At 39.8% G+C, this 26,282-nt stretch overlaps 1 protein-coding gene across 1 annotated transcript in view; it reads right to left on the reverse strand.

The window, feature by feature from the left end:
- ILDR1 (immunoglobulin like domain containing receptor 1) overlaps window positions 1-25,932 on the reverse strand; it is a 223,661-nt gene extending 197,729 nt beyond the window's left edge. The window contains exon 1 of the mRNA XM_085621101.1: window positions 25,401-25,932. Within this exon, the coding sequence (XP_085477227.1) occupies window positions 25,401-25,449 (49 nt within the window). The 5' untranslated portion in view covers window positions 25,450-25,932. The remainder of the gene's footprint in view (window positions 1-25,400) is intronic.
- Window positions 25,933-26,282: the final 350 nt, after the last annotated feature.

Genomic DNA, 26,282 nt, shown 5'->3' on the forward strand with positions numbered 1-26,282 from the left:
CATGCTAATTAGAGTTAGCCACGAGAGTACAAGGCGTGGAAGAGTTCATTATAAGCTGGGGGTTCTTTTACAATCGAATGCTATACCTTCAGAGAGGAATATAGTGATATTTGTTTAATTATCCTCATAGTGCGGGATTTACACTTCCAGTAAGATGCTAATATTATTTCTCGCAGTAAGCTGGTCAGAGATGTTCCGTAACTTATCAACTTCCTTAAAAGCTACATAGAGTTCGATTTCAGTAAAGATAATAGGGGAGCGCGTCCTAAACGATGGTATAGATGAATGCACGGTTTAATTAAGGGCAGACAGCTGGATTACCTGTTGTTTTTCTTGGTGTAGTATTAACAGACGACTGAAAATCTCAGGTGTAGTTCTGGTCGGTCATATAATGATCCAGGCACGAAACCGTCAGCCTAAAATACATTTATAATGGGGTTGTCTGAAATGCCGGCATGAGAGTGAAACTGACATTGCTATAGGAATAAACAAGAAATAAAAATGATAAAAGGAGCCTCTTACCGGGCAATGGGGCCGAAGCTAGTCAGGAATAGACCCGTACTTGTTTAAAGTCTGGATTTCACATTTGGTGGTTCGTCCATAGAGTGACGAAGGGTCGCTAAGCGTATCCGTTTTAAAGTAAGATTGCGGATGCCCAAGTAGTACTTCTGTAAGAGAATAAACTGGCGTTTAGAAATAATTACTTAACTAAACCTGCAATGGTTAGTTTTAGTATTATACACGGACGTAGGGATAGAGAAACCGGAGCTACATGTAATTCTTACCGTTACGTTCGGCTAAGGTTCAGGAAGGATGCCATAGCTTGCGCTCTTCGTCAGTAGCAAGTGAAACCTGGCGTTTCCCTTATAAGGAAAGCCAGGGAGTGGTGATTACGACGTGGACACTGAGAAGGGACTACAGATTAGACTGGGACGCGGCCCAACAGTGCATCCTCCATTAAAGGTGCAGAGCTGCAGATAGTCTATATCGGCAGACATCTTGAAAGTGTATTAAAAATCAATATCAGAGTAGAGCAGAACCCAAGCACGATATATCATCCTTTATAGGGAGTAATCGCAGCCAGGTATAGAATGCAAAGATTATCATTGTCCATAAAAGACACTTAGTAATTACTATGGTGCGTGTAAGGGATATATATATCTCAAGACAGAGTATGGCTCTTTGATGATATATAGACCCTATATGTATGTGTAAAAAGCGCACGTGGTAAGTAACACGGGTGTGGATAAAGAAGTCGGGATATAATACGGACCGGCATCATCCAGATGTATTAGAGATAAACCTCTCTAGGTGAAGAAATATAATTTCTAATAATGCCTATACCAAAACTGGTTTCAGCGTGGTAAATATAGTACCCTCAATGTAAACTAGATGGGACCAACAATATTCTTATAATGTTGTATATATCCTTTAGAGGATTTTGTACGTATCCGGCGGGCGTGTATCCAATCCGCTTACCTACTGTGTCTAATGGAGTCTACCTCAAGGCTAAGGGGAAGGGATAAAATCAATGTATAGTGTGCTGGTTAGATCCACGGAATCCTCAGAGAGTAGTGCCAAAGAAGGGGGCAATTTATATAATAGCATTTTCCCAGGGCAGATATTCATTAAGGCCTTTTTCTTGTGTCTTAAGGACATATATCCAAAATACTTCTCTTTTGCGTCTGATGGCATCCACATTGGTATTGTTGGAGGGATGTATGTGTTCCAATATGAGCCACCTTAGTTCAGAGATGTTATGGTTTTTCTCTGTCCAATGGGCCACCAAAGGTGCTCCTGCGCGTTTATTGAGAATAGCTGACTTGTGTTCGCTGAAGCGTACACGGAACTCTCTGCTTGTTTCCCCAACGTATCCTTTTTCGCATGGACAGAGGATAAGATACACTACATTTCGAGTGCGACAATTGGTCATTTCTTTGAACCTATATTGCTGTTTGTCCCAGATCAGTTCATCCATCACCATGGCAAATGGGCATGCGTGGCAACTCCCACATTTGTGGGTACCACTAATAGGCTTATTTCCAGTGATGGATTTCTGTACAAATGAGTTGGTAGTGGATATTTTGGATTTGACCAAAGAGTTCTTTAAGTTTTTGTTACGTCTGAATGCAAAGATCGGCATCAGGAGGTTCTTTTTGGTGCAGTCCGTGTTTAGAATATGCCATTCTTTATTGATGGCTTGTCGGATTTTATGATCAATGTTGGAATGAGTCGTAATGCAAACCAATTTCTCATCGGTTTTAGGTTCTTTAGGTTGCAGCAATATGGTTCTGTCGTGATATTTAGCTCTTTTGTAAGCATCTTTGATTAGTCTATGGGGATACCCTCTGCTAGCAAACTTTAGTTTGAGTTCCTCAGCATGTATCTCATAGTTGGATATAGTGGTACAGTTCCTGCGTAGCCTTAAGAATTGGCTAAAAGGGATGTTGTCCTTTTGGCTACGGGGATGAAAGCTGGAATATTGGAGGAGAGTGTTTTTGGCAGTCGGTTTAGTATACAAACTCACCTCAATTTTGGCATCAATAATTCTTATCCAAATGTCTAAGAATTCTATTTGGAATTTGCTGATATTAGGGCTAAACTTTAGGTGAACATCGCATAAGTTAATCCATGCCATGAATTCATGCAGTTGTTCTTCCGGACCCCTCCATATGAAGAAGATGTCGTCAATAAAGCGATACCAGTTTTTTATGTTTTCGCTAAATGGGGCTATCTCATTGAAAATGAACTTGTATTCAAATTCACCCATATATGTATTCGCCACATTGGGTGCACAGGCGGCGCCCATGCTTACTCCAAGTATCTGTTTGAATATTTGTCCGTTAAATTCAAAATAGTTTTCTTTTAGTACAACTGCTAAACATTCTAGTAGGAATAATCGATCAACCATGATATTATTTTTATCCAGAGTGTGTTTAACAGCTTCTAGAGCCCCTAGCTGTGGAATATTGGTATATAAGGCTTCGATGTCCATAGACACTAGAAAATCTGTGTGGATATTAAACTGTATGCCTTCAATTTCCCTAATAAGGTGTCCCGTGTCTTTTATGTGCCCTTTGAGGTTAGATACCAACGGTTGTAGAATTTTGTCCACATATATAGACAGGGGTTCAGTCAAGGACCCTATAGTGGACACGATGGGTCTGAAGGGTGGGCTGGAGGTATTTTTATGTATTTTGGGCACTCCGTATAGAATAGGTATTCGATGATGTTCTACGTTGAGGTAATTGAATTCTTGCATGCAAAGAGACCCCCTCTCGAGGGCTCTTTGTGTGATCTCCAGGATATCTCTTTTGATCCTTAGTTCTGGATATGATCTGCATTTAGTGTAGTGTTCTGGAATAGCAAGCATAGCCTCCATTTGTTGTATATATGCTGGGCTATCCATAACAACAATACCACCACCCTTATCCGCGGGTTTGATGGTTAACTCAGTGTTATTAGCCAGTTGTTTAAACGATTGGTATTCTGAATAATTCAAGTTGTAGTCAGGTTTAGGGACAAAAGAAAGAAGTTTCTGGACTTTAGCAGTGACTACCTTTTCAAAAACTCCCACTTCTGGGCCAACTTGGTCCAGGGTGGGGGTGAAAATGGATTTAGGTCTAAGTCCTGTGGAGTTGTCATTAGTCTGGATGGGATTATCCTCAAAAAATCTTTTTAATCGGATTTTACGGAAGAATGATTGAATATCTGTCATCAACTTAAACCGATCAAGATAGGTGGTCGGAATAAAGGTGAGTCCTCGAGATAACAGGTCGATGGTAGTTGTGTCTAATTTAGTCTTCGAGAGGTTAAATATGGGTATGGTTTTGCTATCTCCGGTGGTGTTATTTTCAAGCGTATTTTTAGTCCCTATAGAGAGGCAGTTTTTAGAGGTACTGGGTACAGGGCCTGGGTTGTAATGAGACGATATTTCTGTGAATTTTTCTAGGCTATTTTTAGTCCCTATAGAGAGACAATCTTTAGAGATGCTAGGTAGAGGGCCCAAGTTGTAGTGAGGAGATATTTCAGTGATACTATAATTGTCATCAAAGTTTGTATCTATTCTCTCCAATATTGGTTTCTTCTTGTTTGAAGGAATTGGGGGGTGTTCTCTGATTGTTGGTAGGATCCCCTTTCGGAATTTCGATACCGAGTTCTTGTTTGGCCTCGTCGGTTGCCTAAAAAATGAGCATTCCTTCTAGGGCCTTGATAGTTGGCCCTTCTTTGTCCATAATTGTCAAAAGAATTGGGTCCACTATCTGTATCTGATCCAGAGGTATCTGAGAATCTAGTTACTTTTTTATTAGACCAATATTGTCGATCATTAGAGAAAGGTTGATCTATTTGATTTCTATAGTATTCAGGTGCCAGATATGGATAAACTCTTTGCTCACTGAAATATCTGATATCCTTCTTAAGTTTCTCCGTCTTTTTCTTTATTAAATATTCACAGAAGGAATTCATCTCGCCATTAATTTCTTCTAATTTGTGTTTGGCTTCTTCCAGTGAGTTATTTTTCTTTAAGTTTTCTTCCATCTCAGCTATTTCTTTTAGTAAATCTTCCACTACCTCTCTTGCCGTTTCTATAATGAGTATCATTAGGTCTCTTGAGCATCTGTTGGCTATAAGAGACCATTTCTCTAGAAACTTCCTCACCTCTACAAATAGACCCGGTATATTCCTTATGCGAAGTCCATTAGGAATAACTCCTGCTCTGAGGTACTCCAACATGAACTCCGCATGAGACTCAGTCCTTCTGGTTTTCTTTTTTAGGTTGAGTAATTTAAGCCAGTCATCATTAAAATTATTCCCTGTGGCAAATTGTTTCTCTGTGGTGGAGCTACCACCCAGGAGTTTAGAGAAGTCCTCATCCGAGAACCCAAAGGTTTTGATTTTATCCATATTGGGTCTACTGTAGTCAGTCAAAAAGGCAAACAGCCCTTAGTGAATGTTAGTTGTAGAATAGAGTAGAAGTGTGTCCGAACAGAGGGTTTAATCATTTAGAACAAAAATACAAATGTGTGTAAAATTAAAAAGAAAAGGAAAATAAGGAATAAAATGCAGAGAGACTCAAAGCTCCAGAGAAAGAGAAGGACCCTCACAGCAACGTGCTGGGGAATTCTATAAAGTACAACAGAGGGACCCTGAGTAAATAGATAAGCAAGGAAGGGCTCAGGGAAAGTAACAATTGAAAAACAAAACTTCCTACACTATATCACTTAAGTATAAGGCAATATGTCCATATAATGAAATGATACCCACAGCAAACGGTATATAAAACTGTATTATTTCATTTATTAATTATTTTTATCATTTTTTTATATATAAATCATTTTTTTTGAACAATTTTTGTGTTATAGTATATACATAGTGTGGTTTACATCAAACTGTAGAAGCACAATTTGTAATTAATTGTACAACCATTGTGCAAATAGCAAAACATCAATACCACATATAGACACACAATAAAAGACAATAAATCCACAACAATCAACAGTTAAAAATCATTGGTTGTAAATTATGACCATAGGACCAACGCCTACGCGCGTTTCGGAGCTCAAATAGGATCTAAACTGGCTCCTTCTTCAGGGCGTGTAACTGTGGTCTTTCAGAAGAGAAAAAAGGCTTCAAGAACTAGTTTGATGTCCAGTACTCCTATATATCAGTTAAACAGAAATCTTTTTTACAGCCGTAGATCTGTGGGTACAAAAAATCACAATGAGTGATTGGGAATTTATTTAACTACCTTTACCTTAATTAAAGGCTAAAATGGAGCAAGAGTCATAGAAAAAGACAAGAATACCGACCACAATTTATATCCGTGTTAATGCAAGCACCCAAGGGTAGAGGTAAATGTGTGTAATAGTCCCAAATCACCAAAACTAAGATAAAATGAAACTGAAGGATAAATAGACGGAACATGTTTAGAGAAAAAAAAAAAAAAAAAAAAAAAAAAAAAACTTTAGTAGTGAATGATAATCTCAACATACTTGCCAATGGCAGGTTCTTATATACAAGGGAACCAATACAGATGATCCTAAATCTTTAGCTAAGAAATTGTACCCTATAGAGGGAAAAAAACAATGACTAGAATTAATGATGATGGCATAATGGGCTCCCAGAACCATGCTAATTAGAGTTAGCCACGAGAGTACAAGGCGTGGAAGAGTTCATTATAAGCTGGGGGTTCTTTTACAATCGAATGCTATACCTTCAGAGAGGAATATAGTGATATTTGTTTAATTATCCTCATAGTGCGGGATTTACACTTCCAGTAAGATGCTAATATTATTTCTCGCAGTAAGCTGGTCAGAGATGTTCCGTAACTTATCAACTTCCTTAAAAGCTACATAGAGTTCGATTTCAGTAAAGATAATAGGGGAGCGCGTCCTAAACGATGGTATAGATGAATGCACGGTTTAATTAAGGGCAGACAGCTGGATTACCTGTTGTTTTTCTTGGTGTAGTATTAACAGACGACTGAAAATCTCAGGTGTAGTTCTGGTCGGTCATATAATGATCCAGGCACGAAACCGTCAGCCTAAAATACATTTATAATGGGGTTGTCTGAAATGCCGGCATGAGAGTGAAACTGACATTGCTATAGGAATAAACAAGAAATAAAAATGATAAAAGGAGCCTCTTACCGGGCAATGGGGCCGAAGCTAGTCAGGAATAGACCCGTACTTGTTTAAAGTCTGGATTTCACATTTGGTGGTTCGTCCATAGAGTGACGAAGGGTCGCTAAGCGTATCCGTTTTAAAGTAAGATTGCGGATGCCCAAGTAGTACTTCTGTAAGAGAATAAACTGGCGTTTAGAAATAATTACTTAACTAAACCTGCAATGGTTAGTTTTAGTATTATACACGGACGTAGGGATAGAGAAACCGGAGCTACATGTAATTCTTACCGTTACGTTCGGCTAAGGTTCAGGAAGGATGCCATAGCTTGCGCTCTTCGTCAGTAGCAAGTGAAACCTGGCGTTTCCCTTATAAGGAAAGCCAGGGAGTGGTGATTACGACGTGGACACTGAGAAGGGACTACAGATTAGACTGGGACGCGGCCCAACAGTGCATCCTCCATTAAAGGTGCAGAGCTGCAGATAGTCTATATCGGCAGACATCTTGAAAGTGTATTAAAAATCAATATCAGAGTAGAGCAGAACCCAAGCACGATATATCATCCTTTATAGGGAGTAATCGCAGCCAGGTATAGAATGCAAAGATTATCATTGTCCATAAAAGACACTTAGTAATTACTATGGTGCGTGTAAGGGATATATATATCTCAAGACAGAGTATGGCTCTTTGATGATATATAGACCCTATATGTATGTGTAAAAAGCGCACGTGGTAAGTAACACGGGTGTGGATAAAGAAGTCGGGATATAATACGGACCGGCATCATCCAGATGTATTAGAGATAAACCTCTCTAGGTGAAGAAATATAATTTCTAATAATGCCTATACCAAAACTGGTTTCAGCGTGGTAAATATAGTACCCTCAATGTAAACTAGATGGGACCAACAATATTCTTATAATGTTGTATATATCCTTTAGAGGATTTTGTACGTATCCGGCGGGCGTGTATCCAATCCGCTTACCTACTGTGTCTAATGGAGTCTACCTCAAGGCTAAGGGGAAGGGATAAAATCAATGTATAGTGTGCTGGTTAGATCCACGGAATCCTCAGAGAGTAGTGCCAAAGAAGGGGGCAATTTATATAATAGCATTTTCCCAGGGCAGATATTCATTAAGGCCTTTTTCTTGTGTCTTAAGGACATATATCCAAAATACTTCTCTTTTGCGTCTGATGGCATCCACATTGGTATTGTTGGAGGGATGTATGTGTTCCAATATGAGCCACCTTAGTTCAGAGATGTTATGGTTTTTCTCTGTCCAATGGGCCACCAAAGGTGCTCCTGCGCGTTTATTGAGAATAGCTGACTTGTGTTCGCTGAAGCGTACACGGAACTCTCTGCTTGTTTCCCCAACGTATCCTTTTTCGCATGGACAGAGGATAAGATACACTACATTTCGAGTGCGACAATTGGTCATTTCTTTGAACCTATATTGCTGTTTGTCCCAGATCAGTTCATCCATCACCATGGCAAATGGGCATGCGTGGCAACTCCCACATTTGTGGGTACCACTAATAGGCTTATTTCCAGTGATGGATTTCTGTACAAATGAGTTGGTAGTGGATATTTTGGATTTGACCAAAGAGTTCTTTAAGTTTTTGTTACGTCTGAATGCAAAGATCGGCATCAGGAGGTTCTTTTTGGTGCAGTCCGTGTTTAGAATATGCCATTCTTTATTGATGGCTTGTCGGATTTTATGATCAATGTTGGAATGAGTCGTAATGCAAACCAATTTCTCATCGGTTTTAGGTTCTTTAGGTTGCAGCAATATGGTTCTGTCGTGATATTTAGCTCTTTTGTAAGCATCTTTGATTAGTCTATGGGGATACCCTCTGCTAGCAAACTTTAGTTTGAGTTCCTCAGCATGTATCTCATAGTTGGATATAGTGGTACAGTTCCTGCGTAGCCTTAAGAATTGGCTAAAAGGGATGTTGTCCTTTTGGCTACGGGGATGAGCCATCCCCGTAGCCAAAAGGACAACATCCCTTTTAGCCAATTCTTAAGGCTACGCAGGAACTGTACCACTATATCCAACTATGAGATACATGCTGAGGAACTCAAACTAAAGTTTGCTAGCAGAGGGTATCCCCATAGACTAATCAAAGATGCTTACAAAAGAGCTAAATATCACGACAGAACCATATTGCTGCAACCTAAAGAACCTAAAACCGATGAGAAATTGGTTTGCATTACGACTCATTCCAACATTGATCATAAAATCCGACAAGCCATCAATAAAGAATGGCATATTCTAAACACGGACTGCACCAAAAAGAACCTCCTGATGCCGATCTTTGCATTCAGACGTAACAAAAACTTAAAGAACTCTTTGGTCAAATCCAAAATATCCACTACCAACTCATTTGTACAGAAATCCATCACTGGAAATAAGCCTATTAGTGGTACCCACAAATGTGGGAGTTGCCACGCATGCCCATTTGCCATGGTGATGGATGAACTGATCTGGGACAAACAGCAATATAGGTTCAAAGAAATGACCAATTGTCGCACTCGAAATGTAGTGTATCTTATCCTCTGTCCATGCGAAAAAGGATACGTTGGGGAAACAAGCAGAGAGTTCCGTGTACGCTTCAGCGAACACAAGTCAGCTATTCTCAATAAACGCGCAGGAGCACCTTTGGTGGCCCATTGGACAGAGAAAAACCATAACATCTCTGAACTAAGGTGGCTCATATTGGAACACATACATCCCTCCAACAATACCAATGTGGATGCCATCAGACGCAAAAGAGAAGTATTTTGGATATATGTCCTTAAGACACAAGAAAAAGGCCTTAATGAATATCTGCCCTGGGAAAATGCTATTATATAAATTGCCCCCTTCTTTGGCACTACTCTCTGAGGATTCCGTGGATCTAACCAGCACACTATACATTGATTTTATCCCTTCCCCTTAGCCTTGAGGTAGACTCCATTAGACACAGTAGGTAAGCGGATTGGATACACGCCCGCCGGATACGTACAAAATCCTCTAAAGGATATATACAACATTATAAGAATATTGTTGGTCCCATCTAGTTTACATTGAGGGTACTATATTTACCACGCTGAAACCAGTTTTGGTATAGGCATTATTAGAAATTATATTTCTTCACCTAGAGAGGTTTATCTCTAATACATCTGGATGATGCCGGTCCGTATTATATCCCGACTTCTTTATCCACACCCGTGTTACTTACCACGTGCGCTTTTTACACATACATATAGGGTCTATATATCATCAAAGAGCCATACTCTGTCTTGAGATATATATATCCCTTACACGCACCATAGTAATTACTAAGTGTCTTTTATGGACAATGATAATCTTTGCATTCTATACCTGGCTGCGATTACTCCCTATAAAGGATGATATATCGTGCTTGGGTTCTGCTCTACTCTGATATTGATTTTTAATACACTTTCAAGATGTCTGCCGATATAGACTATCTGCAGCTCTGCACCTTTAATGGAGGATGCACTGTTGGGCCGCGTCCCAGTCTAATCTGTAGTCCCTTCTCAGTGTCCACGTCGTAATCACCACTCCCTGGCTTTCCTTATAAGGGAAACGCCAGGTTTCACTTGCTACTGACGAAGAGCGCAAGCTATGGCATCCTTCCTGAACCTTAGCCGAACGTAACGGTAAGAATTACATGTAGCTCCGGTTTCTCTATCCCTACGTCCGTGTATAATACTAAAACTAACCATTGCAGGTTTAGTTAAGTAATTATTTCTAAACGCCAGTTTATTCTCTTACAGAAGTACTACTTGGGCATCCGCAATCTTACTTTAAAACGGATACGCTTAGCGACCCTTCGTCACTCTATGGACGAACCACCAAATGTGAAATCCAGACTTTAAACAAGTACGGGTCTATTCCTGACTAGCTTCGGCCCCATTGCCCGGTAAGAGGCTCCTTTTATCATTTTTATTTCTTGTTTATTCCTATAGCAATGTCAGTTTCACTCTCATGCCGGCATTTCAGACAACCCCATTATAAATGTATTTTAGGCTGACGGTTTCGTGCCTGGATCATTATATGACCGACCAGAACTACACCTGAGATTTTCAGTCGTCTGTTAATACTACACCAAGAAAAACAACAGGTAATCCAGCTGTCTGCCCTTAATTAAACCGTGCATTCATCTATACCATCGTTTAGGACGCGCTCCCCTATTATCTTTACTGAAATCGAACTCTATGTAGCTTTTAAGGAAGTTGATAAGTTACGGAACATCTCTGACCAGCTTACTGCGAGAAATAATATTAGCATCTTACTGGAAGTGTAAATCCCGCACTATGAGGATAATTAAACAAATATCACTATATTCCTCTCTGAAGGTATAGCATTCGATTGTAAAAGAACCCCCAGCTTATAATGAACTCTTCCACGCCTTGTACTCTCGTGGCTAACTCTAATTAGCATGGTTCTGGGAGCCCATTATGCCATCATCATTAATTCTAGTCATTGTTTTTTTCCCTCTATAGGGTACAATTTCTTAGCTAAAGATTTAGGATCATCTGTATTGGTTCCCTTGTATATAAGAACCTGCCATTGGCAAGTATGTTGAGATTATCATTCACTACTAAAGTTTTTTTTTTTTTTTTTTTTTTTTTTTTTTCTCTAAACATGTTCCGTCTATTTATCCTTCAGTTTCATTTTATCTTAGTTTTGGTGATTTGGGACTATTACACACATTTACCTCTACCCTTGGGTGCTTGCATTAACACGGATATAAATTGTGGTCGGTATTCTTGTCTTTTTCTATGACTCTTGCTCCATTTTAGCCTTTAATTAAGGTAAAGGTAGTTAAATAAATTCCCAATCACTCATTGTGATTTTTTGTACCCACAGATCTACGGCTGTAAAAAAGATTTCTGTTTAACTGATATATAGGAGTACTGGACATCAAACTAGTTCTTGAAGCCTTTTTTCTCTTCTGAAAGACCACAGTTACACGCCCTGAAGAAGGAGCCAGTTTAGATCCTATTTGAGCTCCGAAACGCGCGTAGGCGTTGGTCCTATGGTCATAATTTACAACCAATGATTTTTAACTGTTGATTGTTGTGGATTTATTGTCTTTTATTGTGTGTCTATATGTGGTATTGATGTTTTGCTATTTGCACAATGGTTGTACAATTAATTACAAATTGTGCTTCTACAGTTTGATGTAAACCACACTATGTATATACTATAACACAAAAATTGTTCAAAAAAAATGATTTATATATAAAAAAATGATAAAAATAATTAATAAATGAAATAATACAGTTTTATATACCGTTTGCTGTGGGTATCATTTCATTATATGGACATATTGCCTTATACTTAAGTGATATAGTGTAGGAAGTTTTGTTTTTCAATTGTTACTTTCCCTGAGCCCTTCCTTGCTTATCTATTTACTCAGGGTCCCTCTGTTGTACTTTATAGAATTCCCCAGCACGTTGCTGTGAGGGTCCTTCTCTTTCTCTGGAGCTTTGAGTCTCTCTGCATTTTATTCCTTATTTTCCTTTTCTTTTTAATTTTACACACATTTGTATTTTTGTTCTAAATGATTAAACCCTCTGTTCGGACACACTTCTACTCTATTCTACAACTAACATTCACTAAGGGCTGTTTGCCTTTTTGACTGACTACAGTAGACCCAATATGGATAAAATCAAAACCTTTGGGTTCTCGGATGAGGACTTCTCTAAACTCCTGGGTGGTAGCTCCACCACAGAGAAACAATTTGCCACAGGGAATAATTTTAATGATGACTGGCTTAAATTACTCAACCTAAAAAAGAAAACCAGAAGGACTGAGTCTCATGCGGAGTTCATGTTGGAGTACCTCAGAGCAGGAGTTATTCCTAATGGACTTCGCATAAGGAATATACCGGGTCTATTTGTAGAGGTGAGGAAGTTTCTAGAGAAATGGTCTCTTATAGCCAACAGATGCTCAAGAGACCTAATGATACTCATTATAGAAACGGCAAGAGAGGTAGTGGAAGATTTACTAAAAGAAATAGCTGAGATGGAAGAAAACTTAAAGAAAAATAACTCACTGGAAGAAGCCAAACACAAATTAGAAGAAATTAATGGCGAGATGAATTCCTTCTGTGAATATTTAATAAAGAAAAAGACGGAGAAACTTAAGAAGGATATCAGATATTTCAGTGAGCAAAGAGTTTATCCATATCTGGCACCTGAATACTATAGAAATCAAATAGATCAACCTTTCTCTAATGATCGACAATATTGGTCTAATAAAAAAGTAACTAGATTCTCAGATACCTCTGGATCAGATACAGATAGTGGACCCAATTCTTTTGACAATTATGGACAAAGAAGGGCCAACTATCAAGGCCCTAGAAGGAATGCTCATTTTTTAGGCAACCGACGAGGCCAAACAAGAACTCGGTATCGAAATTCCGAAAGGGGATCCTACCAACAATCAGAGAACACCCCCCAATTCCTTCAAACAAGAAGAAACCAATATTGGAGAGAATAGATACAAACTTTGATGACAATTATAGTATCACTGAAATATCTCCTCACTACAACTTGGGCCCTCTACCTAGCATCTCTAAAGATTGTCTCTCTATAGGGACTAAAAATAGCCTAGAAAAATTCACAGAAATATCGTCTCATTACAACCCAGGCCCTGTACCCAGTACCTCTAAAAACTGCCTCTCTATAGGGACTAAAAATACGCTTGAAAATAACACCACCGGAGATAGCAAAACCATACCCATATTTAACCTCTCGAAGACTAAATTAGACACAACTACCATCGACCTGTTATCTCGAGGACTCACCTTTATTCCGACCACCTATCTTGATCGGTTTAAGTTGATGACAGATATTCAATCATTCTTCCGTAAAATCCGATTAAAAAGATTTTTTGAGGATAATCCCATCCAGACTAATGACAACTCCACAGGACTTAGACCTAAATCCATTTTCACCCCCACCCTGGACCAAGTTGGCCCAGAAGTGGGAGTTTTTGAAAAGGTAGTCACTGCTAAAGTCCAGAAACTTCTTTCTTTTGTCCCTAAACCTGATTACAACTTGAATTATTCAGAATACCAATCGTTTAAACAACTGGCTAATAACACTGAGTTAACCATCAAACCCGCGGATAAGGGTGGTGGTATTGTTGTTATGGATAGCCCAGCATATATACAACAAATGGAGGCTATGCTTGCTATTCCAGAACACTACACTAAATGCAGATCATATCCAGAACTAAGGATCAAAAGAGATATCCTGGAGATCACACAAAGAGCCCTCGAGAGGGGGTCTCTTTGCATGCAAGAATTCAATTACCTCAACGTAGAACATCATCGAATACCTATTCTATACGGAGTGCCCAAAATACATAAAAATACCTCCAGCCCACCCTTCAGACCCATCGTGTCCACTATAGGGTCCTTGACTGAACCCCTGTCTATATATGTGGACAAAATTCTACAACCGTTGGTATCTAACCTCAAAGGGCACATAAAAGACACGGGACACCTTATTAGGGAAATTGAAGGCATACAGTTTAATATCCACACAGATTTTCTAGTGTCTATGGACATCGAAGCCTTATATACCAATATTCCACAGCTAGGGGCTCTAGAAGCTGTTAAACACACTCTGGATAAAAATAATATCATGGTTGATCGATTATTCCTACTAGAATGTTTAGCAGTTGTACTAAAAGAAAACTATTTTGAATTTAACGGACAAATATTCAAACAGATACTTGGAGTAAGCATGGGCGCCGCCTGTGCACCCAATGTGGCGAATACATATATGGGTGAATTTGAATACAAGTTCATTTTCAATGAGATAGCCCCATTTAGCGAAAACATAAAAAACTGGTATCGCTTTATTGACGACATCTTCTTCATATGGAGGGGTCCGGAAGAACAACTGCATGAATTCATGGCATGGATTAACTTATGCGATGTTCACCTAAAGTTTAGCCCTAATATCAGCAAATTCCAAATAGAATTCTTAGACATTTGGATAAGAATTATTGATGCCAAAATTGAGGTGAGTTTGTATACTAAACCGACTGCCAAAAACACTCTCCTCCAATATTCCAGCTTTCATCCCCGTAGCCAAAAGGACAACATCCCTTTTAGCCAATTCTTAAGGCTACGCAGGAACTGTACCACTATATCCAACTATGAGATACATGCTGAGGAACTCAAACTAAAGTTTGCTAGCAGAGGGTATCCCCATAGACTAATCAAAGATGCTTACAAAAGAGCTAAATATCACGACAGAACCATATTGCTGCAACCTAAAGAACCTAAAACCGATGAGAAATTGGTTTGCATTACGACTCATTCCAACATTGATCATAAAATCCGACAAGCCATCAATAAAGAATGGCATATTCTAAACACGGACTGCACCAAAAAGAACCTCCTGATGCCGATCTTTGCATTCAGACGTAACAAAAACTTAAAGAACTCTTTGGTCAAATCCAAAATATCCACTACCAACTCATTTGTACAGAAATCCATCACTGGAAATAAGCCTATTAGTGGTACCCACAAATGTGGGAGTTGCCACGCATGCCCATTTGCCATGGTGATGGATGAACTGATCTGGGACAAACAGCAATATAGGTTCAAAGAAATGACCAATTGTCGCACTCGAAATGTAGTGTATCTTATCCTCTGTCCATGCGAAAAAGGATACGTTGGGGAAACAAGCAGAGAGTTCCGTGTACGCTTCAGCGAACACAAGTCAGCTATTCTCAATAAACGCGCAGGAGCACCTTTGGTGGCCCATTGGACAGAGAAAAACCATAACATCTCTGAACTAAGGTGGCTCATATTGGAACACATACATCCCTCCAACAATACCAATGTGGATGCCATCAGACGCAAAAGAGAAGTATTTTGGATATATGTCCTTAAGACACAAGAAAAAGGCCTTAATGAATATCTGCCCTGGGAAAATGCTATTATATAAATTGCCCCCTTCTTTGGCACTACTCTCTGAGGATTCCGTGGATCTAACCAGCACACTATACATTGATTTTATCCCTTCCCCTTAGCCTTGAGGTAGACTCCATTAGACACAGTAGGTAAGCGGATTGGATACACGCCCGCCGGATACGTACAAAATCCTCTAAAGGATATATACAACATTATAAGAATATTGTTGGTCCCATCTAGTTTACATTGAGGGTACTATATTTACCACGCTGAAACCAGTTTTGGTATAGGCATTATTAGAAATTATATTTCTTCACCTAGAGAGGTTTATCTCTAATACATCTGGATGATGCCGGTCCGTATTATATCCCGACTTCTTTATCCACACCCGTGTTACTTACCACGTGCGCTTTTTACACATACATATAGGGTCTATATATCATCAAAGAGCCATACTCTGTCTTGAGATATATATATCCCTTACACGCACCATAGTAATTACTAAGTGTCTTTTATGGACAATGATAATCTTTGCATTCTATACCTGGCTGCGATTACTCCCTATAAAGGATGATATATCGTGCTTGGGTTCTGCTCTACTCTGATATTGATTTTTAATACACTTTCAAGATGTCTGCCGATATAGACTATCTGCAGCTCTGCACCTTTAATGGAGGATGCACTGTTGGGCCGCGTCCCAGTCTAATCTGTAGTCCCTTCTCAGTGTCCACGTCGTAATCACCACTCCCTGGCTTTCCTTATAAGGGAAACGCCAGGTTTCACTTGCTACTGACGAAGAGCGCAAGCTATGGCATCCTTCCTGAACCTTAGCCGAACGTAACGGTAAGAATTACATGTAGCTCCGGTTTCTCTATCCCTACGTCCGTGTATAATACTAAAACTAACCATTGCAGGTTTAGTTAAGTAATTATTTCTAAACGCCAGTTTATTCTCTTACAGAAGTACTACTTGGGCATCCGCAATCTTACTTTAAAACGGATACGCTTAGCGACCCTTCGTCACTCTATGGACGAACCACCAAATGTGAAATCCAGACTTTAAACAAGTACGGGTCTATTCCTGACTAGCTTCGGCCCCATTGCCCGGTAAGAGGCTCCTTTTATCATTTTTATTTCTTGTTTATTCCTATAGCAATGTCAGTTTCACTCTCATGCCGGCATTTCAGACAACCCCATTATAAATGTATTTTAGGCTGACGGTTTCGTGCCTGGATCATTATATGACCGACCAGAACTACACCTGAGATTTTCAGTCGTCTGTTAATACTACACCAAGAAAAACAACAGGTAATCCAGCTGTCTGCCCTTAATTAAACCGTGCATTCATCTATACCATCGTTTAGGACGCGCTCCCCTATTATCTTTACTGAAATCGAACTCTATGTAGCTTTTAAGGAAGTTGATAAGTTACGGAACATCTCTGACCAGCTTACTGCGAGAAATAATATTAGCATCTTACTGGAAGTGTAAATCCCGCACTATGAGGATAATTAAACAAATATCACTATATTCCTCTCTGAAGGTATAGCATTCGATTGTAAAAGAACCCCCAGCTTATAATGAACTCTTCCACGCCTTGTACTCTCGTGGCTAACTCTAATTAGCATGGTTCTGGGAGCCCATTATGCCATCATCATTAATTCTAGTCATTGTTTTTTTCCCTCTATAGGGTACAATTTCTTAGCTAAAGATTTAGGATCATCTGTATTGGTTCCCTTGTATATAAGAACCTGCCATTGGCAAGTATGTTGAGATTATCATTCACTACTAAAGTTTTTTTTTTTTTTTTTTTTTTTTTTTTCTCTAAACATGTTCCGTCTATTTATCCTTCAGTTTCATTTTATCTTAGTTTTGGTGATTTGGGACTATTACACACATTTACCTCTACCCTTGGGTGCTTGCATTAACACGGATATAAATTGTGGTCGGTATTCTTGTCTTTTTCTATGACTCTTGCTCCATTTTAGCCTTTAATTAAGGTAAAGGTAGTTAAATAAATTCCCAATCACTCATTGTGATTTTTTGTACCCACAGATCTACGGCTGTAAAAAAGATTTCTGTTTAACTGATATATAGGAGTACTGGACATCAAACTAGTTCTTGAAGCCTTTTTTCTCTTCTGAAAGACCACAGTTACACGCCCTGAAGAAGGAGCCAGTTTAGATCCTATTTGAGCTCCGAAACGCGCGTAGGCGTTGGTCCTATGGTCATAATTTACAACCAATGATTTTTAACTGTTGATTGTTGTGGATTTATTGTCTTTTATTGTGTGTCTATATGTGGTATTGATGTTTTGCTATTTGCACAATGGTTGTACAATTAATTACAAATTGTGCTTCTACAGTTTGATGTAAACCACACTATGTATATACTATAACACAAAAATTGTTCAAAAAAAATGATTTATATATAAAAAAATGATAAAAATAATTAATAAATGAAATAATACAGTTTTATATACCGTTTGCTGTGGGTATCATTTCATTATATGGACATATTGCCTTATACTTAAGTGATATAGTGTAGGAAGTTTTGTTTTTCAATTGTTACTTTCCCTGAGCCCTTCCTTGCTTATCTATTTACTCAGGGTCCCTCTGTTGTACTTTATAGAATTCCCCAGCACGTTGCTGTGAGGGTCCTTCTCTTTCTCTGGAGCTTTGAGTCTCTCTGCATTTTATTCCTTATTTTCCTTTTCTTTTTAATTTTACACACATTTGTATTTTTGTTCTAAATGATTAAACCCTCTGTTCGGACACACTTCTACTCTATTCTACAACTAACATTCACTAAGGGCTGTTTGCCTTTTTGACTGACTACAGTAGACCCAATATGGATAAAATCAAAACCTTTGGGTTCTCGGATGAGGACTTCTCTAAACTCCTGGGTGGTAGCTCCACCACAGAGAAACAATTTGCCACAGGGAATAATTTTAATGATGACTGGCTTAAATTACTCAACCTAAAAAAGAAAACCAGAAGGACTGAGTCTCATGCGGAGTTCATGTTGGAGTACCTCAGAGCAGGAGTTATTCCTAATGGACTTCGCATAAGGAATATACCGGGTCTATTTGTAGAGGTGAGGAAGTTTCTAGAGAAATGGTCTCTTATAGCCAACAGATGCTCAAGAGACCTAATGATACTCATTATAGAAACGGCAAGAGAGGTAGTGGAAGATTTACTAAAAGAAATAGCTGAGATGGAAGAAAACTTAAAGAAAAATAACTCACTGGAAGAAGCCAAACACAAATTAGAAGAAATTAATGGCGAGATGAATTCCTTCTGTGAATATTTAATAAAGAAAAAGACGGAGAAACTTAAGAAGGATATCAGATATTTCAGTGAGCAAAGAGTTTATCCATATCTGGCACCTGAATACTATAGAAATCAAATAGATCAACCTTTCTCTAATGATCGACAATATTGGTCTAATAAAAAAGTAACTAGATTCTCAGATACCTCTGGATCAGATACAGATAGTGGACCCAATTCTTTTGACAATTATGGACAAAGAAGGGCCAACTATCAAGGCCCTAGAAGGAATGCTCATTTTTTAGGCAACCGACGAGGCCAAACAAGAACTCGGTATCGAAATTCCGAAAGGGGATCCTACCAACAATCAGAGAACACCCCCCAATTCCTTCAAACAAGAAGAAACCAATATTGGAGAGAATAGATACAAACTTTGATGACAATTATAGTATCACTGAAATATCTCCTCACTACAACTTGGGCCCTCTACCTAGCATCTCTAAAGATTGTCTCTCTATAGGGACTAAAAATAGCCTAGAAAAATTCACAGAAATATCGTCTCATTACAACCCAGGCCCTGTACCCAGTACCTCTAAAAACTGCCTCTCTATAGGGACTAAAAATACGCTTGAAAATAACACCACCGGAGATAGCAAAACCATACCCATATTTAACCTCTCGAAGACTAAATTAGACACAACTACCATCGACCTGTTATCTCGAGGACTCACCTTTATTCCGACCACCTATCTTGATCGGTTTAAGTTGATGACAGATATTCAATCATTCTTCCGTAAAATCCGATTAAAAAGATTTTTTGAGGATAATCCCATCCAGACTAATGACAACTCCACAGGACTTAGACCTAAATCCATTTTCACCCCCACCCTGGACCAAGTTGGCCCAGAAGTGGGAGTTTTTGAAAAGGTAGTCACTGCTAAAGTCCAGAAACTTCTTTCTTTTGTCCCTAAACCTGATTACAACTTGAATTATTCAGAATACCAATCGTTTAAACAACTGGCTAATAACACTGAGTTAACCATCAAACCCGCGGATAAGGGTGGTGGTATTGTTGTTATGGATAGCCCAGCATATATACAACAAATGGAGGCTATGCTTGCTATTCCAGAACACTACACTAAATGCAGATCATATCCAGAACTAAGGATCAAAAGAGATATCCTGGAGATCACACAAAGAGCCCTCGAGAGGGGGTCTCTTTGCATGCAAGAATTCAATTACCTCAACGTAGAACATCATCGAATACCTATTCTATACGGAGTGCCCAAAATACATAAAAATACCTCCAGCCCACCCTTCAGACCCATCGTGTCCACTATAGGGTCCTTGACTGAACCCCTGTCTATATATGTGGACAAAATTCTACAACCGTTGGTATCTAACCTCAAAGGGCACATAAAAGACACGGGACACCTTATTAGGGAAATTGAAGGCATACAGTTTAATATCCACACAGATTTTCTAGTGTCTATGGACATCGAAGCCTTATATACCAATATTCCACAGCTAGGGGCTCTAGAAGCTGTTAAACACACTCTGGATAAAAATAATATCATGGTTGATCGATTATTCCTACTAGAATGTTTAGCAGTTGTACTAAAAGAAAACTATTTTGAATTTAACGGACAAATATTCAAACAGATACTTGGAGTAAGCATGGGCGCCGCCTGTGCACCCAATGTGGCGAATACATATATGGGTGAATTTGAATACAAGTTCATTTTCAATGAGATAGCCCCATTTAGCGAAAACATAAAAAACTGGTATCGCTTTATTGACGACATCTTCTTCATATGGAGGGGTCCGGAAGAACAACTGCATGAATTCATGGCATGGATTAACTTATGCGATGTTCACCTAAAGTTTAGCCCTAATATCAGCAAATTCCAAATAGAATTCTTAGACATTTGGATAAGAATTATTGATGCCAAAATTGAGGTGAGTTTGTATACTAAACCGACTGCCAAAAACACTCTCCTCCAATATTCCAGCTTTCATCCCCGTAGCCAAAAGGACAACATCCCTTTTAGCCAATTCTTAAGGCTACGCAGGAACTGTACCACTATATCCAACTATGAGATACATGCTGAGGAACTCAAACTAAAGTTTGCTAGCAGAGGGTATCCCCATAGACTAATCAAAGATGCTTACAAAAGAGCTAAATATCACGACAGAACCATATTGCTGCAACCTAAAGAACCTAAAACCGATGAGAAATTGGTTTGCATTACGACTCATTCCAACATTGATCATAAAATCCGACAAGCCATCAATAAAGAATGGCATATTCTAAACACGGACTGCACCAAAAAGAACCTCCTGATGCCGATCTTTGCATTCAGACGTAACAAAAACTTAAAGAACTCTTTGGTCAAATCCAAAATATCCACTACCAACTCATTTGTACAGAAATCCATCACTGGAAATAAGCCTATTAGTGGTACCCACAAATGTGGGAGTTGCCACGCATGCCCATTTGCCATGGTGATGGATGAACTGATCTGGGACAAACAGCAATATAGGTTCAAAGAAATGACCAATTGTCGCACTCGAAATGTAGTGTATCTTATCCTCTGTCCATGCGAAAAAGGATACGTTGGGGAAACAAGCAGAGAGTTCCGTGTACGCTTCAGCGAACACAAGTCAGCTATTCTCAATAAACGCGCAGGAGCACCTTTGGTGGCCCATTGGACAGAGAAAAACCATAACATCTCTGAACTAAGGTGGCTCATATTGGAACACATACATCCCTCCAACAATACCAATGTGGATGCCATCAGACGCAAAAGAGAAGTATTTTGGATATATGTCCTTAAGACACAAGAAAAAGGCCTTAATGAATATCTGCCCTGGGAAAATGCTATTATATAAATTGCCCCCTTCTTTGGCACTACTCTCTGAGGATTCCGTGGATCTAACCAGCACACTATACATTGATTTTATCCCTTCCCCTTAGCCTTGAGGTAGACTCCATTAGACACAGTAGGTAAGCGGATTGGATACACGCCCGCCGGATACGTACAAAATCCTCTAAAGGATATATACAACATTATAAGAATATTGTTGGTCCCATCTAGTTTACATTGAGGGTACTATATTTACCACGCTGAAACCAATTTTGGTATAGGCATTATTAGAAATTATATTTCTTCACCTAGAGAGGTTTATCTCTAATACATCTGGATGATGCCGGTCCGTATTATATCCCGACTTCTTTATCCACACCCGTGTTACTTACCACGTGCGCTTTTTACACATACATATAGGGTCTATATATCATCAAAGAGCCATACTCTGTCTTGAGATATATATATCCCTTACACGCACCATAGTAATTACTAAGTGTCTTTTATGGACAATGATAATCTTTGCATTCTATACCTGGCTGCGATTACTCCCTATAAAGGATGATATATCGTGCTTGGGTTCTGCTCTACTCTGATATTGATTTTTAATACACTTTCAAGATGTCTGCCGATATAGACTATCTGCAGCTCTGCACCTTTAATGGAGGATGCACTGTTGGGCCGCGTCCCAGTCTAATCTGTAGTCCCTTCTCAGTGTCCACGTCGTAATCACCACTCCCTGGCTTTCCTTATAAGGGAAACGCCAGGTTTCACTTGCTACTGACGAAGAGCGCAAGCTATGGCATCCTTCCTGAACCTTAGCCGAACGTAACGGTAAGAATTACATGTAGCTCCGGTTTCTCTATCCCTACGTCCGTGTATAATACTAAAACTAACCATTGCAGGTTTAGTTAAGTAATTATTTCTAAACGCCAGTTTATTCTCTTACAGAAGTACTACTTGGGCATCCGCAATCTTACTTTAAAACGGATACGCTTAGCGACCCTTCGTCACTCTATGGACGAACCACCAAATGTGAAATCCAGACTTTAAACAAGTACGGGTCTATTCCTGACTAGCTTCGGCCCCATTGCCCGGTAAGAGGCTCCTTTTATCATTTTTATTTCTTGTTTATTCCTATAGCAATGTCAGTTTCACTCTCATGCCGGCATTTCAGACAACCCCATTATAAATGTATTTTAGGCTGACGGTTTCGTGCCTGGATCATTATATGACCGACCAGAACTACACCTGAGATTTTCAGTCGTCTGTTAATACTACACCAAGAAAAACAACAGGTAATCCAGCTGTCTGCCCTTAATTAAACCGTGCATTCATCTATACCATCGTTTAGGACGCGCTCCCCTATTATCTTTACTGAAATCGAACTCTATGTAGCTTTTAAGGAAGTTGATAAGTTACGGAACATCTCTGACCAGCTTACTGCGAGAAATAATATTAGCATCTTACTGGAAGTGTAAATCCCGCACTATGAGGATAATTAAACAAATATCACTATATTCCTCTCTGAAGGTATAGCATTCGATTGTAAAAGAACCCCCAGCTTATAATGAACTCTTCCACGCCTTGTACTCTCGTGGCTAACTCTAATTAGCATGGTTCTGGGAGCCCATTATGCCATCATCATTAATTCTAGTCATTGTTTTTTTCCCTCTATAGGGTACAATTTCTTAGCTAAAGATTTAGGATCATCTGTATTGGTTCCCTTGTATATAAGAACCTGCCATTGGCAAGTATGTTGAGATTATCATTCACTACTAAAGTTTTTTTTTTTTTTTTTTTTTTTTTTTTCTCTAAACATGTTCCGTCTATTTATCCTTCAGTTTCATTTTATCTTAGTTTTGGTGATTTGGGACTATTACACACATTTACCTCTACCCTTGGGTGCTTGCATTAACACGGATATAAATTGTGGTCGGTATTCTTGTCTTTTTCTATGACTCTTGCTCCATTTTAGCCTTTAATTAAGGTAAAGGTAGTTAAATAAATTCCCAATCACTCATTGTGATTTTTTGTACCCACAGATCTACGGCTGTAAAAAAGATTTCTGTTTAACTGATATATAGGAGTACTGGACATCAAACTAGTTCTTGAAGCCTTTTTTCTCTTCTGAAAGACCACAGTTACACGCCCTGAAGAAGGAGCCAGTTTAGATCCTATTTGAGCTCCGAAACGCGCGTAGGCGTTGGTCCTATGGTCATAATTTACAACCAATGATTTTTAACTGTTGATTGTTGTGGATTTATTGTCTTTTATTGTGTGTCTATATGTGGTATTGATGTTTTGCTATTTGCACAATGGTTGTACAATTAATTACAAATTGTGCTTCTACAGTTTGATGTAAACCACACTATGTATATACTATAACACAAAAATTGTTCAAAAAAAATGATTTATATATAAAAAAATGATAAAAATAATTAATAAATGAAATAATACAGTTTTATATACCGTTTGCTGTGGGTATCATTTCATTATATGGACATATTGCCTTATACTTAAGTGATATAGTGTAGGAAGTTTTGTTTTTCAATTGAAGTATTTAATAAACTCAGACTTTCAAGTGTTGCTGAACTTTAAACAAAATTTTTTTTTTTTTCCTTATCATTCAATAGTGAAGCAATTGTAGATGCATAGTTATAAGATTTACATATTGTGATAGATAAATAAAAAAGTATTACAGATCTGTGTACCACACTACACTCTTAACATACAACCCCATTAACTTTCAACCAAATATACTAACTACATTGTATTGTGTTATAACAAAGGTAACTAGTCATTTATCTCATATCGTTGTCAGTTCTGGGTTCAGTTTTTCCTCTATAGGCCTAGTTCTAACCCCAGCGCTAATGTTAATTCGAATTCCCGGGCCAGCTTGCTGCTGAATGGGAATTTGTAACAAAGGTACACAATTGTGATCACCTGCAGTGGTGGCATTGCACTATTACCATCAGGTAAAAGTCTGTGTAAACGTTGTTGGCTAATCACTCACTATTCTATTTCACGCACTTCGGAACAGGGAAATCATTAACAATGTGTGCATTACCTCACACTCCCGGGTACAAAACTCAGAATGGGTCAATGTGGTCTCAGTAATTATAGCGCCTCGGGGTACTGCAAACTACAAGAGAATAACCCCTGCACCAAAACCGTCTGAGTATTAGCACCTGGAACAGAACGAGAGCCCAGCCCAGGTGTGAAAAGAGACGAGTTGTTTCCAACAGGTAAGCATGGCAGTGGATTGCTTGAATGTGTTGGTATTAAGTGTGCCAGTGCACCAGCCAGTAAGGGGTCGATGCCAAGGGGCCATACTTGTGCATTTTCACCTAAGGCACAAACTCTCTGGGGTCAACCGTGATATGCAAGTCAAAAGCCTAGTATTGGAAATAAATAAAACAAACAGGTAGGCACGGAGGTGTGCATTGTGGTACTCCCATGAGAAGGATGACACGAGTGACCTCTGACCTCGCTGAGGTCACTAGCCCCGCCCCCTCCTACCCAATATGGCGGCGGGCGGCGCCTGGGGCGGTGGAGACACCTGTCGGCTTCCACCTGTCTCTGCCGGGACCGCGGTGCAGCCGCCGGAAGAGCCGCAACCAAGACACGGCTCCAGAGCAGGACTCGGGGCCCCGGCGAGGACAACCCACCCAGGCCGCGCAGCTGGACTCACCTGTGGGGATCCAGGCGCCGAGGAAGAGCAGCAGCAGCCCGGCGGCCATGACGGGTCGCCCCGGGGAAGGGCGGCCCCCGCGCAGGGAGTGCTCGGGCCTGACCGCCCCTCTCGAGCAGCTGCCCCCGGGGGCTGGGCAGGGAGTGACCCCACCTGAGGCAAGAAGACAAACTCCACTGGCAGTCTCTCCCTGGGGCGGGGGGGCTCTCTTCAGCGCCTCCTGATGCTCCCAGCGCCTGCTGAGAAAGTGAAAACGAGTGATGCCCGCGCATAAACTTTCCACCCTGAACGCTGCTTCTCCTGACCTCTCCACGAGCAGCCACAAACCCCAGCTACTGTGTTCAGCCCCTCCCACCCCTCCTCGCTGAGGTCACCTCCCAGGCAGGCTCTGGGCCCTCCCCCATGTGTACACACAGGTATTTGGCCTCCTCCTGTAAGAGCTCTGTTTATTGCTATGATCGCAGGACAGCCCTCTCCCTCTCTCTCTCTCTAAGTATCGACTCCCCCTCTTTTGCATCTCCAAGCCCGCAGTTGTCAGCAGTATTTTGCCAAATAACTTGCTCCAGTTTCCTGCTCCGCACTCCACCCAGCTCGGCCTGTAAAACCCTCACTGGCGATCCCTCGCTTTCCCTTAACAATGGGAGTCTGAAAGCATCCTCCAACCCTCCCCCCACCACTCGGTTTCATGAATAAACTGAAACAAAACCTAAGTTGTTTTCTCTCCTCCCGCCCCATGGCGTGGGGGAAAGCAATGCACAAACCAGTTTATCCAGACAAACCCAGTTTGTGTTCAAGTTTGTTTATACATTTTTTTTCTTTAAATCAACCTGTTGCACCCATAGGGAAGTGAAACTAAATCGTGCTTTGCACACTTTTTTCACT

Source organism: Triturus cristatus, chromosome 8 (genome assembly GCF_964204655.1).
Source record: "Triturus cristatus chromosome 8, aTriCri1.1, whole genome shotgun sequence".
In the NCBI taxonomy this organism is placed as follows: Eukaryota; Metazoa; Chordata; class Amphibia; order Caudata; family Salamandridae; genus Triturus; species Triturus cristatus.